General features: G+C 40.0%; 1 protein-coding gene across 1 annotated transcript in view; it reads right to left on the bottom strand.

Annotated features, from left to right (window-relative positions):
• Positions 1–17,677, bottom strand: part of LOC126469717 (protein Daple) — a 195,271-nt gene that overhangs the window by 136,111 nt on the left and 41,483 nt on the right. The window contains exons 6-7 of the mRNA XM_050096907.1: positions 10,541–10,692; positions 4,637–4,718 (exon numbers count right to left, since the gene is read on the bottom strand). Of these exons, the coding sequence (XP_049952864.1) occupies positions 4,637–4,718; positions 10,541–10,692 (234 nt within the window). The remainder of the gene's footprint in view (positions 1–4,636; positions 4,719–10,540; positions 10,693–17,677) is intronic.

The following is a 17,677-nucleotide window of genomic DNA, read 5'->3' as shown; positions in this document are numbered from 1 at the left end:
GCTGATTTACGATTTCTATTGTTTTTCTGTCTTTTCTTACTTTTCTTGTCTCCGCAGTTTGGTTGCCTGTCCCCATAACCTTGTCCATGCCATCTCTGTCATCCTTTATCCATCTGGTTTTTCTTTGGTGAAATTTTGTAATAGGTGTTTTTTACAGAGGGAGCTACCAACTCTACATCCAACCTCTACCAAAGGACGGGTAATTTTTATTTGGGGTTTTCTTCCCTTTGCCTTTGGAGACCCATCTCCCAGCTGCAAAGCAGCAGTTGCTAGTTTCAGTCCGCCCTGGGTATTTTATTTCCTCAGTATCCACCATATCTGGTGAACATTCCCCTGTCCGCCACCTGGGGAGGTGCCTGATGGGAGACTAGCAACTCAACATGGGAGTCTGAAAATATAGGTTGGGTGAAAGCTTATCTGACAATTATCACTGTAGATCCCTTCTTGCAAATGACTGAAAGTGTATCATACAACTTCGATTTCAGACAAAAGCAAAGACAAGAATCTCATGAAAATGGAGCAAAATTGGGTTTCAAGAGTGATATAGCACACATCCAACATTCTTTTTAAGCCACCACCAATTCCATCACTTTGGGCAGGTCCTCTGTCCAATCAAAATGGGCATAACATATTAGTTTATGATGCACTGTGTCCTAATCGGTGAACTTAGTCACCTCTTGTGACATCACAAACAATTCATCAAGTGTATCCCAAATGTTTTCATCCAGCTCCAAAAAAAAGTGCCTCTTGCTTACCAAACTCCTGATGAGGACTCATCAGTAGATGTGACATGGTGTCAGGATTGGTGTGTTGAATGGTGAGCCAGTAGTGGCTATCTGAGCCGTTTGGCTCGATCAGTGATATTCCCGCCGCCGGTATAGGTCATCTTTCTGGTGGTGTGCGCAGAGCGCGCGGTGGCGCTACCTACCGGGCTGATCAGGGAGTGAGGGGTAAGCTCTAGCAAGTAGCAAGGATTTTGTTTTGGGACGCCTAACAGTAACGTTGTTTGAGAAGTCTGGCAGACAGTACAGGCGCTGTGCAAGGCAGCAGGAAGAGCACAACTAAAAGGGGCTGTTTACCCGGGTGACAGCGTTATAGCAAATATCGCCGGCACGGAAGCAGTCACGTTACTGGGAAGCCGTTGGTGTATTTCGCTTCTTGTATGTCTCCTTGCATGGGGATCTGCGGCGGCTGGCTTCGTCAAACAAGCAAGAGGGTAAGGGCCTTGCTTGTGCTGTAAATCGTGGCCGGAATTGACTACTGGGTTCAGTGCTGCTGACTTCAGTTTCTTGGCCGGTAGTTACTGCTCCTACTGAGTCTGTCCTCAAATGTGTTTATTTCAACTTGCTTAGTACACAAGGCTCTAGTGAGAGCTGTATGTGATGTAATGGTTAACATTTACTAGGGCCTGGAGTGCTGATACATTCCGTTTGTAGATTGCTACTGTCAGTGTTAACTGCCACTGAAAACAGTTTGGCTGGTCCTTGTCTAAATGCCACCTGGTTATTGTATTTATACCACACAACGGAGTTAAGCTGACCAAATGCTAGAGATATACATGGATAAAAGTTCTGGATACATTTGCTGCGAATTGCAATAACATTACTGTTACATTTCTATCTGAAGTGACAGTGTGTCTGAGAGAGACACGTGTCAAACTCTAAATGGGTAGGTACATAAATTCTTACAAGTTACTGAGAGGCCAATTGTTATTGTGTGTTTAAATAGTTTGAAACTGATTCTATTAATGAAAGTACACGAATTCCTTCAATGACAGTATGTGGATATGGTAATTAATTCCAATTTAATCACAAATTTAAATGTGGCTATTTGCTGTAAGTCACCTTGTGTTTTGCGTTGGGAGGGGGGAGGGGTCTTGATATACTGTTAGCCTGCACACTAGTTACTTGCATTTGATTTCATTTTATTGGGACTTCTGCTGTTTGTCTTGGTAGTGGGTGTGGGGTCCTGGGTTGCGTCCTACTTGTGCTGTTGTGTATTTTCCGCCCCCTTTTGCCCGCGCATCCCGGCTGGCCGTGTATGTAGTTTGCTCGCAGCTTAATGTATAACTGGCCTAACGTGCATAAGTTAATAGATTTGTACTGCTTAACTGAGGTTCATTAGTAGATTGATTAATTCTACAGGTGATGTGCTGTAATGAATTATTGTATTTCTAGTTACTTAAGGCAGATGTCAGTCTGTTGTAGATACCTACTAATTCTGGGATTTTTCGTGCCTATTTGTGACAGTTGCTGCTCCCGTTTTGGTGTCCATGCTGAGCCTGTATTGGAAACAGCTGAGTTGGCGGGCATCTGCTTCTGGATGTAGTTTGTTCAATCCCACGAGGTTGCTTGGTCACATGAAATTTTATATTTTATATCCTACATTGTAGGGTGCCTGCCATTTAAGTAACATGGTTGTGTACCATGGTATCTGATTTGTTGTTGCCTGTACTCTGAATTACTTTGGTAATACCAATCACTGCAGTAACGAAAGACTACATTTCCTCGTTAAATTTTAGTGGATTGTTCTTCAGGTTGATCATAGTTTTTGAGTAAATAATTTTTAACTCACTAAATATGTAATAGGCCATAAGTGCCGTGGTTTATGAATGTATAATTTTGAAGTAACTTGCTCTCACCTAAATGGTAATTTTAAAAATGTGTTAATGGTTTTATTTGTTATTTGTCTTGTTTAAATGTGCCAAATAAATGTTCAGTGCAACTGTCCATGGTGATTGCCTGATGTGTCACTCGGTCCAGTCCTACCACCCCAAAGCCTATTGTGCTGAGCTTGTGTCGTCGTGCAAAAGTTGAATTCCATCCTGTGCAGACACATCAATATCGATAATGGTAATTGTTCTAAAACAGCACTGACAACTGTGATCGCTGGGCAGTCTTATCTGGTAGATTCTCTCACGGATCAAAAAGTGAAACCGGTGACTTGTGGTCTGTAACCAGCTGGAATTTTGTTAGATATATAAAAAAAATTCATATCTTCAATAATAGCCATAACTGTTTTCTATGTGGCTATAATTCATCTGTGCCAATGTTAGTTTTTTAGACACATACACAATCAGTTCTTCTGTGCCAGTGGAAACTTGTGTTATGGTACAGCACCTACCCTGAATTTTTATGTATGTCACCATCACTGAGCATTTTCCTGGTGTGATTATGACCAGATAGAGATCAGACTTCTAAAACTGTTTTACCTTCAATAATTCTGCCTGACAACTGGGAGACCAGCGAAACTCGACTCCTTTTTTTTGAGGTGATTTAGATTTATGATATTTACACAATGTTCAGTACAAATTTGCTATAGCAATTTATCTTACCTAAAAACAACTGGTTCACTTACTTATGACAATGGCTGAAACTCAAGACTAGTGGCCACTACATGCAGTTGCATCTACGTAAGTCATCACACAGGAAGTGCCGGGTTCTATGAGTGGTAATAATTTGTAAACTAGCTTGTAAATGTGACTTCTACAAGACAATAATAAAGCTGACTGAACGTAAGTAACACATTTGTTACCAAGCTTGTACAACAGCAGAAACTGTTGGAGACACAAGCCTCACATTTCCTTCAAATTAAATACTAGAAATGTAGGTGGTGACAACACTGGTGCAAATACCAGTGACGTTAATGCTGCTCATGGAACATTGCCCAGACTGCCATGCAGTTCAGAGAGTTGTCCTGCTGTCTTTGTAGTTTCATAAACTATATCTGAATTTACTTTTAGTCCTGTTTCTGTCATAGTTTTGCTGCTGCTACAATTCGATAAACTTGGTGTCCATAATGAACTAGAACACGTAAGAGTATAAATTGCTTATCACTACTTTTGTGTCATAGCCTGACACAAGCTAGATAGATCACTGCTGTGAACAACATAACTTGTGGAAACCAAGATTTACACTGAGATGATGACTGAGAACACGGAAGAGAGTGGACGTTACAACTGAAAGTACCATGAGCTACGACCACTTCCAATGAAACTGCCACGAGTTTTCTTAAACAACAATGTGCTCAATCAGAGTTCCAAATCAAAGACCAAGTCCATAAAGTGAGATAATTGTTGTATTTTACAGTTGGCATGCAAAGGCTCCAGTAACACAGTCAGAATTGCTGATCCAGTTGCAAGGCTGGATATTTATTTCCTGTAGTGGAACAGTGGCCATCCCATGTAATGCAAGTGCCGAAATCACTGGAGTTGGCACTGTCAAAAAAGTAACTCAAAAGATATAATATTGTCACTCTCCTAGTCATCTCCAAATTGTTGAAGTGACCCCTCCCCTCCAATTAGCCTATTGGTGTGACTGTCCCAGGAGTGAAACCAGGACCAGCAATATGTAGGTTCTAAAGAGGTGGTGTCCCAGCCAACAGCTTGGTGACATGGATAAGAAGAGTGGCAGGACATTAATCACTCACTATGTTCTATTCTGACACTTATCAGGAACAAGAATATGTTTTTACTTCTTTATAGCTAGCTGCTTGCCACTTACTTAAAAAATAACCCCCCCACCTCCACACACACACACACACACACACACACACACACACACACACACACACACCAAGCTCACTGAGAAATTTCCCTGCAATATTTTGTTATCTGTGTAGTGTAGGCAAAACGTACCTCAAGCTTTAACTTTGATACAAGAACCTTGTTATATTCTAGCTCTTCTTTTGCCTCTGCCAAAGCCTCAGTTTTTTCTTCCCTAAAAGAGAGACACAAAAAAGCTGATTAAAAAAAAATATTCTGTACAATGGCCTAATTTAGTAAATTCCTGGAAAACAAAAAGCTACACAAGAAGTTCACACATTTTACTATGTGTACACGTTCAATGTTGAACAGAAAATTAAGGAGGAGTTTTAGAGTAAATGTCAAAACTAATCAGGAGCACTAATACAGGGCCAATAAGATCCTGTGTCAATGTAAAACTGAAATACAATTATTCTCAATGTTTCCATTGAAATACAGACAAATAATGTGGTAAATGTGATAGACAATCAAAAATGTACTACAAAAGCACGTTAAAACAAACTGCAAGAAAATTAAATGTCACAGTTCGGTGCAACAACTGAAATATCATAGTTTCATGCAGTTAACTTCCTTACTTGTTTCCCGGTATGCAAAACAAAAGCAGGACTTGCAAATATATGATAACTATGTCTTTATTGAATAGATGAGAAGTGTAAATGTCACCATTCATTACATCTTCTGACTAGGTTTCTACACTGGACACACATAACATAACCTAAATGTGGGTGCACAGTTTGAATGGTGCACGTTATTTTACATGACTTTATACAAGCTTTGGACATATGAATTTTATTTTCAGAAAATCAAGCAAAATAACTCTACAAAATGAAAATTACATACTTTCAGTCAGAAAACAATGTTGTAGTCTACACGAAAGATCAAGAAGAGGAGTGAGCAACAGATAAAAAGTTCCCACACTTTGAAAAAAATAAACCTTGGTTTTATAATGTACTAGCTTTTTACCTGTGGCTTGCCCGCATACACTTATGTTACATATGTTGCACACATCTCTTCCTGCCCCTCACTCTGTCCATCTCCTCCCCGTAACTCCTCTTCCCCCCTCTCTCTATCCCTCTCCTCTTTCTCTATCCATCTCCTCCTTCCAATCTCTCTGTCCACTCCCTCCTCCACCTATCTCAGTCCACTTTCTGCTCTCCCTCTCTGTCCACCTCATCCTCCCTCCTCACTGTCCCTCTCCGTATCCAACCTCTACCTGTCAACCTCCTTCTCCCCCCTCTCTGTCCATCCACCTCTTTCCTTACCCTCTCACTATCTATATCCTCTCCCCCTCCCACCCTCCTACTCAACCATGCTTGTTCGTGCACATACCCCCTGAAACACATTCCGATGTTACCTGCATGATATTCCTGCCATACAGGGGAGCCTAAATGTCAAGGGCTATCAACTCCTTTTCAACCCGATCCCCACCCCGATGAGAGCTAGTTGGCTATTATCCCCACCATGCTTATTTCCAGATAATAAGTGTTACATGTGCAACGTGCAACATTTGATAGAAATCAATTCAGTGGTTTAGGAGGAGATTTGGAACATACATACACACATACATACATACATTCTGATTTATGTACTAGCCTTTTCATGCATATTTGCCCAGATACACAGTCAACACATATATTGAACTCACCTCCTCCTCCCCATCTCTGTGTCCACCTCTTCCTCCATCTGTCTGTCTCTCCATCTCATCCTGTCACCTCTATCTGCCTATATCCTCCTCCCCCTCTCTTTGTCCATTTCTTCCACCTCCTCTCTCTCTCTCTGACCATTTCCTTCATGCCCTCTCTTTGACCATATCTTCATTCCCTTCCCTCTGACCATATCCTCATGCCCCTCTTCCTTTTCCACTTGCCCACTACCACTCTAAATCTTCCCTCTACCTCACACATCTCCTCCTCCTCCCCTCTCGCTGACCATTTCCTTCTCCCCCTCACTCTGTCCATCCACTCCTCTTTCCATCTCAACCTGTCCCCAGTTATTGTCATTCTCATAGGCATATGTAGCCCCTACAATACAGTTCATGCAAGATACACTACATGTCAGGAGCTTAAAAAATCATTTATTTGCCCCTGACATACAGGCCACCATGAAAATCAAGTCAAGAAAGCAGGCCGATACTACAACAACATAACACACCTGTTATGCACGGCAGCCTACATGTTGGGCCCTGGAAAACCGCTTTTTGTCCCTGACATGTGAGCTGTCCTGTAAAGCACGTTATTTGGCTGGCCAATATTGTTCCTCACACAAAATGCCTGGCGTGCAGGGCACTATATGCCAGAGGCTGGAAAAAACACATTTTTACTCTATCTCTGTGGAACTATGAGGTTATAAACCCACGTGCTGATCATCTTGAGGTCTGCTGTTCACTGTGCTTTATATACACTGAAGTGCCAAAGAAACTGGTATAGGTATGCATATTCAAATACAGATATATGTAAACAGGCAGAGTATAACACTTCAGTCGACAACGCCTATATACAACAAAAAGTGTCTGGCGCAGTTGTTAGATTGGTTACCACTGCTACAATGGCAGGTTATCAAGATTTAAGTGAGTTTGAACGTGGTGTTATAGTCGACGCATGAGCGATGGGACACAGCATATCCAAGATACTGATGAAGTGGGGAACTTCCCATATGACGATTTCACGAGTGTACAGTGAACATCAGGAATCCGGTAAAACATCAAATCTTCAACATCGCTGCAGCTGGAAAAATATCCTACAAGAACAAGATCAACAATGGCTGAGGAGAATCATTCAACATGACACAAGTGCAACCCTTTCGCAAGTCGCTGCTGATTTCAATGCTGGGCCATCAACAAGTGTCAGCGTGTGAACCATTCAATGGAACATCATTGATATGAGCTTTTGGGGCCAAAGGCCCACTTGTGCACTCTTGATGACTGCATGACACAAAGCTTTGTGCCTCACCCGGGCCCAACACCAACACTGGACTGTTGATGACTGAAAACATGTTGCCTGGTTGGAAGAGTCTTGTTTCAAACTATATCGAGTGGATGGATGTGTATGGGTATGGAGACAACCTCATGAATCCATGAACCCTGCATGTCAGCAGGGGCCAGTTCAAGTTGTGGAGGCACTGTAATGGCGTAGAGCATGCCCAATTGAAGTGATATTGGACCCCTGATACGTCTAAATTCAACTCTGAACAGGTGACGTGTATGTAAGCATCCTGTCTGATCATGTGCATCCATTCATGTCCATTGTGCATTCCGACAGACTTAGGCAATTCCAGCAGGACACTGTGTCACCCCACACATCCAGAATTGCTACATAGTGGCTCCAGAACACTCTTCCAAGTTTAAACATTTCCGCTGGCCACCAAACTCTCCAGACATGTATGTTACTGAGCATATCTGGGATGCCTTACAACATGCTGTTCAGAATAGATCTGTGACCCCTCAATTTTCCTTCGAATTTATGGACAGCCCTGCAGGATTCACGGTGTCAATTCCCTCCAGCACTACTTCAGACATGCCACATCGTGTTGCAGCACTTCTGGGTGCCCGCAGGGGGCCTATGCAATATTAGGCATGTGTATCAGTTTCTTTGGCTATTCAATGTATATAACAGATATGATATACGATTACAGTAAACCAATTACTTTTATACATCAGATTATTGATGTGATGTGTTTTGAGGACTTATCATCCTCAGGTGGAGACTTCGTGTTACATTCAAGTGAAGAAAGAAAGAGTTATTAGGGCAACTGAAGCTGAGGTCGTCAAACACAGAGTAGAGGGCCAGATAGGACAAGGATGGGGAAAGAAATCAAGTGTCTCCTTTTCAACAAAACCACCTTGCCTTGATCAATATAGGGTAATGATGGAAATTCTAAATCTAAATGACCAGATGGGGATTTGAACCCACTCTTTTCCTTAATGTAAACCCAGTGTGCTGAACACTGTGTCACTTTGCTTAGTTTTTCAGGGATCAACTTCATTAAATTGGAGTATCTAATCGCTATAGGTGTGGCTTGGTACCTCTGTGCGAAGTGCCAGACTACAAATACAAATGTACAGAGTTCGATCCTCAGATACTTCTAGGATTTTTTATGTCACTTACCACCTATTACATTTATGTTAATGTTCATTAAATGAAAAATGCTGAGTGTTCAGACCAAACTTTTGGCTGTCGACAGCTGAACTTAATTACTGTAAACACAATTAAAAACTGCCTGATTAGACGAGCCAAAAAAAATGCATACATGCAAACTTTTACATTCTTACATACTTTTCCTAAAACATAATGAAAATAGTTCATTAATATTTTCCACTCAGGACAACCCATGTGTTACAGAAGGGTGAATAAAATACACTGTCATGACAGAACTATTAGATCATCTGAAAAATACCCTTACTCAGAATTAAATGAAGGAAGGAAGATTAGGGATTAGCATTCTAGGCCAGTAAAAGCAACAGAGAAAAAGCTCAGACTGGGCAAGTACTGGAAATGAACTCCGCCAAGTATCATTCAAACAGGTCACCAAGGCATTCACCTTATGCAGTTTATGGAAACTACAGGAAACACATCTGGATGATCGAAAAGGGATTTGACTCTGTCCTGCTGAATGCAATTCTAGTGTCTTAACACTGAGCTACCACTGTGAACTATAGCAGTTAAAATTCTAGAAATGTCAATTACATACATGCAGTTAGCAGTAGTACTGAACAAGATTTTGTGATTGTTTTAAAAATTGAACATTGTGGTAGACAAAGGGGGAGAGAGTGGTTATACATTGAGATTTCAGAAGAGTAAATGGTATCAGTGTGATTACATCTCAAAAATTTTTAAGCAACATATATCTGGAAATCAAAGTCATACTTATACATGACATATATCTCAGTAATGAGGATCAGGCCCATAGAAGAGCAAAATATTAGAGACATTCAGAAGCCAAAGAATGTTCTGTCATACAATTTTTAACAATACTGCAAAAAAAAAAAAAAAAAAATGCATAAAATGTGTATGTGTATGTACTTTCTTCATCACCACCTAACCACCTTGAACAATGAGGCATTTGTTACACCTCAACACAAATTTAGGTAGCCTTACCCAATATCATGTGGCTGGCTACTGTTGAAATGGTCTAAAACTGCATCTGGAGGTCCTTGACACTCACACAAGGCTTTTATTTGTACCACGTTCTTTTATCTTTGGAATTAAGTGAATAATCCATGATGACAGAGGATGATCATAAAGATGAGTATCAAATGTCTCCATGTAGACTACATTAAGCAACAATGACACTGTTTGTCTAGTGGAATATTAAAATGCATTCTTGTGGTTCTCTCTAAAATCCATACAAAAACTGTTTTCTGTTTACTTCTGACCAGCTAAGACACCAAACAATATCATAGTTGGAATCAGTATCTACAGTTGTGATAGCATGACAGAGTACAGCTCATAGACAGTCCCAGAACAGATATACCATAATATTTGGGATGGGAGAAATTTCTTTGAATTTCTGTAGTCAACTCACAGGATGTCTCTACACAGATATTCAATTCTTTTCTGAAACACTGTGTCAACTTCCTGTTTCACCAACTGAACAATTTAGTCATCAATGTATTCCCATGAAATTTTGAAATTCAGCTCAAGTCAATAACTAGCACAAAAATTGTTTGAAAAATAAATGTTTCTAATACTGAGGCACAATTTGAGTTATGTATGAAATTTATAGTGAGATGCATAACACAAACACTTCATCACACACACACCCAAAATCTTTGGTATCTGTCAATAAAGCAAAATTATGGAAGATTCCAAAATGTTCATTCAGTACCATGGAAGGAAACATTTACTCAGTAGGGGAGTGTCAACGATCAGAGAATGGTTTCACTTTAAAGCATGCAAGTCAATATAGTATATAATATGAAAGATAAACACTAATACTATTTATGTATGAAAACATTCAGACTAGAAAATAAAAGCTTAACTGTCAGCAATATAGGCTTACAATTCTTGACGCTGTTTCCGAAGTCTAGACTTCCAATCTGCTAGCTCAACTGCCAAGTGGTGTGTTTCACCACCGCAAAGCTGTTGTGACAATTTTGGTGTTGTTTCACCTGGCTGGGAGGCTTCAGGTCTACACACTGCTGCAACACAACCCTGTGAATGCAAAAGTATAAGTACTTTAATGAAAACTGTTATGATACACTTCATAAAGAGTAAATGCAAGCAATGAGAATATATTGTTAAGTCAGAAGTTATGGCTCTATTTACCCATATATTAATGAAAGAAAAATAACTAGCAGGAAAATTCAGAAGGAAACAACATTATGATAGAGTGAGTTAAGCTGCTGTAACAATCTTAGCATCTACGAGTCACATCAAAAATGTTTAGACAATATACCTCCAAAAATTGCCTCTAATCTGAAAATATGTCAATGTAAGAATATGATTAAAACGCACTGTAATCTCTGCATTTAATTTCCCTTGAGTGATTTGCATGTCAGTAGAATTCTCAAAGGGAGAGATTACCAGTCTATCAAAAATCATTAGAATATTTGATTTGTAACATTACAGATTTTTATGACTGAATCTTAAAACGAAGACTAAGCAAAGTGGTGCAATCATTATCACTCTGACTTACATTCCCAGTCTGGTCATGTTCATTTAGGTTCCCTCAATTATCCCAGTTCAATTAAGTTCAATGTCAGGATGGTTCCTTTGGGGGAAAAACTGTAGATTTCCATCCACTTCCTAGTCCAATTCGAGCTTGTAGTCCATTCACAATCTCATCATCAACGGGACATTAAGTCTTAGTCTTTCTTTCTTTCTTCCTACCTTTCTTCCTTAACAGGATGGTCACATTGACCTTGTGAAGCCTTAACAACAAGACTAGGCGCTTGGTATTTGGCTTGGATGTATAGGATTGCCACTATTTTTTGGGCACTACTGTGGAAGTAGCAGCTCTGGAACAACTGTGCTGAAAGCCACGGGCAGCCGGTGGGTGCTGAGGCACTAATCAGCAAATTTCATCAACAGTCCTGTTTACGTAGCGCAAAGTGAGCTAGGCCGTCCCTTGCAATACTGGGAACATAGCAGAAGTGCAGAGCATCTGTGGGATGAGGCTACATTGTTGAGTCTCGGAAGGACTGATTCATATGTGTTTGAAAGCACTGCATCAGCATAACAAACATGCCATTAACCAGTATAAAAACTCTTTGATTTTAGCAGAGGTATGAGCAGTCTGGCAGCACCCACAACAAAGCAAGGGCCACGCCAGTCACCACCAGGTTATGGTCAAACAAGTAACTTATGCCAATCTGGGCCACCACTTCCATCAGACCAGCCCCCAATACTTATTCCACCACCTTGGGACTTCCCAGATAAGCTGCTTCCAGGCTCTCTTCAGCAACAGCTGAACTTCTGCCTTGGAGGGCAATGGTTCATTCCTGCTGCAGTGTGGCCACCTGTACACCAACTTCATGCTCCAGTGTCCGCCATCATCGCCTGCTGGAGTGAGCTCTTGTTCTGGGTCCTGACAGTCTCGAGAATTCTAGCAATCGTACATGCCGTCAGCACTTGTCACATGACACCATGCTGTGCAAGCTGGGGCTGCTGAGCAGACGAACATCTCAGCATCGCTGAGCATGGACATCACAGCCAGCCACACTGCTGGCAGCCAGCTTCCACAGCTATCAGCATGGCCTCCACACCACATGTGAGGCTGCATGTCTGAGCATCATAGCACCATAAATGTTGTAGCAAAAACTGAATAAAAGTGTTTTAGTCTCCAGCTGCTTTCTTCCTATCCACCAGCAGCAAGCAGTGTTTGTAGGCTTCAATGTGCTCTGTATACATGGTGTTGAAATCTCAGCCTGCTCATCCAATGTAGAATATGGAGCATTCCTGGCATCTTATTTTGTATGTTCTAGAGTCTTAATATGGGTCACAATTACACTTTATGTTATGTATCAGTTTTTGTTGTTGTTTATGAGATGTAGATAATCCAGTTTTTACTTTGTGGTTTTTGAAGGTATTTACAATCTTTTGTGATATATTAAAAATGTAAGGGATGCTAGATATACATTTGTTTTCATCTTTACCCTCTGTGGTGGGATTTGTGTCTGGGTCTTTCTTTACTTTGCCTAGTACTGGGTCAACCGTGGAAGCATTACAGTCATTTGCAACTGCAATCAGTTTCACTGTGTGTACTTCCTGTTGTATGTTTCCTTGGTTGAAAGGATGCTTCAACAATATACTTACATCAGAATAGTAATACACAGAAATAAGTACCACTTTATACATATGTAAGCTAATAATGATCCAATTATTAAGATAAATACCCTCTGTTGAAAGTATGTATTGTCTGTGGGTGCCTTATAGTGTTATCTCTGTTGACAATGTGTAAAAACATTTCTGTGGCAGTCTGTTTGTGTACTTTTGCTGTTTTAATTGTGTACTGTGCACAAAAAATTGCGTGTAATGTTTGATATGAGTGAGTTTCTGCAAAAGTGGACCATGAGAAAACTGTAAGTAGAAGTTCTTTCCAAATTTTATCACTAACTCTATATAAAGATCAATCATTAATTAATTTTGTTTATATTACAGTAAAAACAACACAACAATGCAGCACTTCACACAAAACATCACGGATAAATGGCACAGAACAAAGAAAAACACCCTTGGAAATGAGAATCTTTTCCTGAAATGAGTTGTGCAAAATATAAATAAAAACAAAATCACAACAGGTAGCAGAAAAGTTATTCCATAAAAGAACCTATTGTTTTCACAGTTCCAGGGTTTTTACCATCAACATTCAATGGATCGAGTGCAACTACTTGATTATGGAAAAAGGCCAATAAGAAAATAAGTAAAACACAGAAGATTTACAATAGTATATATACAAACAGAGGATATACATCAGGAGAAAAAAAACTGGCATTCTATGGATCATAGAGTGGTTTCTTAGATCCCTTAATCGCGCAAGTAAGTTAGAAAATTTATAAAGGGGAATAGGTAGGTTGAAGTGAGAATTAGTGAAATTTAGTGGCAGGAGGAACAGGACTACTGGACAGGAGAATACAGGGTTATAAATACAAAATCATATAGGGGTAATGTAGGAGTAGGTTTAATAATGAATAATAAAAAAAAAAACAGAAATGTGGATAAGCTACCCTGAACAGCATAGTGAATGCATTACTGTAGCCAAGCTAAGACACAAAGCCAACATCAAAGACAGTAGTACATGTTTCTTTGCCAACTATCAACGCAGATGAAGAGATTGAAGAACTGTATGATGAGAAAAAAAATAATAAATCAGATAGTTTAGGTAGAGTAAAATTTAATTGTAGTGGGGGACTGGTATTCAATAGTAAGACACAGAAGAGAAAGAAAAATAGTACGTGAATACGGACTGGGTAAAGGAATGAAAGAGGAAGTCGCACAGAACATAATTTAATCATTGCTAAAACTTGGTTTAAGCATCATGAAAGAATTTTGTATATATGGAAAAAGGCTTGGAGACCCCAGGTTGTTTCAGACTAATTATACACTGAAGTGCCAAAGAAACTGGTATAGGCATGCGTATTCAAACACAGATATATGTAAACGCGGAGCTGTAGTCGGTAACACCTATATAAGACAACAAGTGTTTGGCACAGTTGTCAGATCGGTTACTCCTGCTGCAATGGCAGGATATCAAGACTTAAGTGAGTTTGAATGTAGTGTTATAGTCGGCACATGAGCAATGGAACACAGCATCTCTGAGGTAGCAATGAAGTGGGGATTTTCCAGTACGACCATTTCACGAGTGTACCGCGAATATCAGGCATCTGGTAAAACATCAAATCTCCAACACTGCTGCTGCCAGAAAATGATCCTGCAAGAACAGGACCAATGATGACTGAAAAGAATTGTTGAATTTGACAGAAGTGCAATCCTTACGCAAATTGCTGCAGATTTCAATGCTGGGCCATCAACAAGTGTCAGCTTGTGAACCATTCAACAAAACATCATCAATATGGGCTTTCGGCACCAAAGGCCCAATTGTGTACCCTTGATGACTGCAAAACACAAAGCTTTATGCCTCATCTGGGCCCACCAACACTGACATTGGACTGTTGAAGACTGGAAACATGTTGCCTGGCCAGACAAGTCTTGTTTGAAAGTGTATCGAGTGGATGGACATGTACAGGTATGGAGACAACCTCATGACCCCATGGACCTGCATGTCAGCAGGGGACTGTTCAAGCTGGTGGAGGTTCTGTAATGGTGTGGAGCACGTGCAGTTGGAGTGATATGGGACCCCTGATACATCTAGATATGATTCTGGAAGGTGACACATAAGTAAGGATCCTGTCTGATAACCTGCATCCATTCATGTCCATTCCAACAGACTTGGCAAACCCCAGCAGGACAATGTGACACTCCACATGTCCAGAACTGCTAGAGTGGCTCCAGGAACACTCTTCTGAGTTTAAACACTTCTGCTGGCCACCAAACTCCCCAGACATGACATTATTGAGCATGTCTGAGGTGCCGTGCAACATGCTGTTCAGAGGGAATCTCCACCCCCGTGTACTCTTATGGACAGCCCTGCACGATTCATGGTGTCAATTCCCTCCAGTACTACTTCAGACATTAGTCAAATCCATGCCACATTGTGTTGCAGCACTTTTGCATGCTCGCAGGGGCCCTAACAATATTAGGCAGGTGTATAAGTTTCTTTGGCTCTTCATTTTATAATGATAGGACAGAGATTTTGGAACCAGATTTTAAATTGTAAGACATTTTCAGGGGCAGATGTGGACTTTGACCACAATGTATTGGTTATGAACTGTACATAAAAGCTGAAGAAATTGCAAAAAGGTAGGAAATTAAGGAATGGGACCTGGATAAGTTGAAAGAACCAGAGGTTGTTGTAAGTTTCAGAGAGAGCATTAGGCAACAGTTGACTAGAACAGGGGAAAGAAAGACAGTAGAAGATAAACTGGTAGCTTTCAAAGGTGGAATAGTGAAAGCTGCAGAGATCAAATAGATAGAGAGACTAGTCATAGTAGATATCCTTGGATAACACAGGAGATACTGAATTTAATTAATGAAAGGAGAAAATTTAAAAATGCAGCAAATGAAGTAGGTGAAAGGGAATATAAACATCTAAAAATGAGCTTGACAGGAAGTGCAACATGGCTAAGCAGGAATGGCTAGAGGACAAATGTATGGATTTAGAAGCATATTTCACTGGAGAAAAGATACATACCACCTACACAAATATTAAAGACGCCTTTGGAGAAAAGAGAAGCAGCTGTATGAATATAAAGAGCTCAGATGGGAAACCAGTCCTAACCAAAGAAAGGAAAGATAAAATGTGGAAGATGTATACAAGGGAGATGAACTTGAAAGCAATATTATAGAAAGGAAGAGGACACTGATGAGGATGAGATGGGAGATACGATACTGCAAGAAGAATTTGACAAAGCACATAAGTCAATGCAAGACCCCTGGGGTAGCTGACGTTCCATCAGAACTACTCATAGCCTTGGAAGAGCCAACCACGACAAAATTATTCCATCTGATGTGCAAGATGTATGAGACACGTGAAATGTCCCCAGACTTCAGGAAAACTGTAACAACTGCAATTTAAAAAAAAAATAATAATAATAAAAACAGGTGTGACAGGTATGAAAATTATCAGTTTAATTACACATGGTTGCAAAATATTAACCCAAAGAATGGACAAAATGGTAGGAGCTGATCTTGGGGAAGATCAGTTTGTATTTCAGAGAAATGTAGGAACATGCAAGGTAATACTGACCCTACAACTTACCTCAGAAAATAGGTTAAGGAAAGGCAAACCTATGTTTATAGTATTTGTAGACTTACAGAAAGCTTTTGACAATGTTGACTGGAAGTTCTGAAGATAGCAAGGGTAAAATACAGGGAGTGAAAGGCTATTTACAACTTGTACAGAAACCAGATGGCAGTTATAAGAGTCGAGGGGCATGAAGAGGAAGCAGTGGTTGAGAAGGGAATTATACAGGGTTGCAGCCTATCCCCGATGTTATTCAATCTGTACATTGAGCAAGCAGCAAAGGAAACCAAAGAAAAATTTTGAGTAGGAATCAAAGTTCATGGAGAAGAATTAAAAACTAAGGTTTGCTAATGACACTGCAATCCTCTCAGAGGCAGCAAAGGACTTGGAACAGCAGTTGAACGAAATGGACAGTGTCTTGCAAAAGCAACACATGGATAATGGAATGTTGTCAAATTATATCAGGTAATACTGAGGGAATTTGATTAGGAAATGAGGCACTTTAAGTAGAAGACGAGTTTTATTTGGAGACAAAGAGGATAGAGACGCACAGGATAGAGTAGCATGGAGAGTTGCATCAAACTAGTCTTTGGACTGAAGATCACAACAACGACATATACAAACAATAGGTTGCAGTGCAGGGCTCTAACCTATTACATGGAACTATTTACTGTAAAAAGTAAGACGAGTGTGCTACAAGTTAGAGTTTCAACTTAAGATTTGAAAATCTGTAGTTTATCACACTAAATTTTTCAGATCCACTGGAGGTCTAATGAAAATTAAACCAGCAAAATAGAGCCTCCTTTCTGTACAATGCTTAAATACATATTATCTAACAACAACCTGTTTTTCCACCTAGTGTCCACTGAGTGGATGTCGCAGTTCATTTTGAACAAGTCCATATTACTAACCACAAAGTCCATAATGGAGTATCTGTACAGGGATGACAGAGTTTGAATTCCTAGATGCTTGAGCAACACCCTGCTGAATTTAAAGAACTGACACCACAAACTAATCTTCTGGGCTATGAGAAATCTTTCTGAAAGGCCACAGATGTCCCAAAATCTATATTATTAAGTAACTATTCCAGAACCCACCACCAGTTACAAGCTGGCTGCCTAACGAATTCCAGGGGTAACAAAAATTTGGTTTTTAATATTTTGTGCAATTACTGACCAAATTTAAAAATTTAAAATGTTGTCATAATCTTCTCATTAAGAGGAATAATTTTACACTATAAGATTAACAGAATGAGACAAGTACAACAGCAAGAAACTGTGCATTTGTCTTCAAGCAGCATTAACTGATGGCGCGCAAATACCCGGACTTTATTCA

The sequence above is a fragment of the Schistocerca serialis genome, chromosome 3 (assembly GCF_023864345.2).
Source record: "Schistocerca serialis cubense isolate TAMUIC-IGC-003099 chromosome 3, iqSchSeri2.2, whole genome shotgun sequence".
In the NCBI taxonomy this organism is placed as follows: domain Eukaryota; kingdom Metazoa; phylum Arthropoda; class Insecta; order Orthoptera; family Acrididae; genus Schistocerca; species Schistocerca serialis.
The sequence above is the reverse complement of the archived record's forward strand: the minus strand, read 5'-3'. Positions and strand labels throughout refer to the sequence as shown.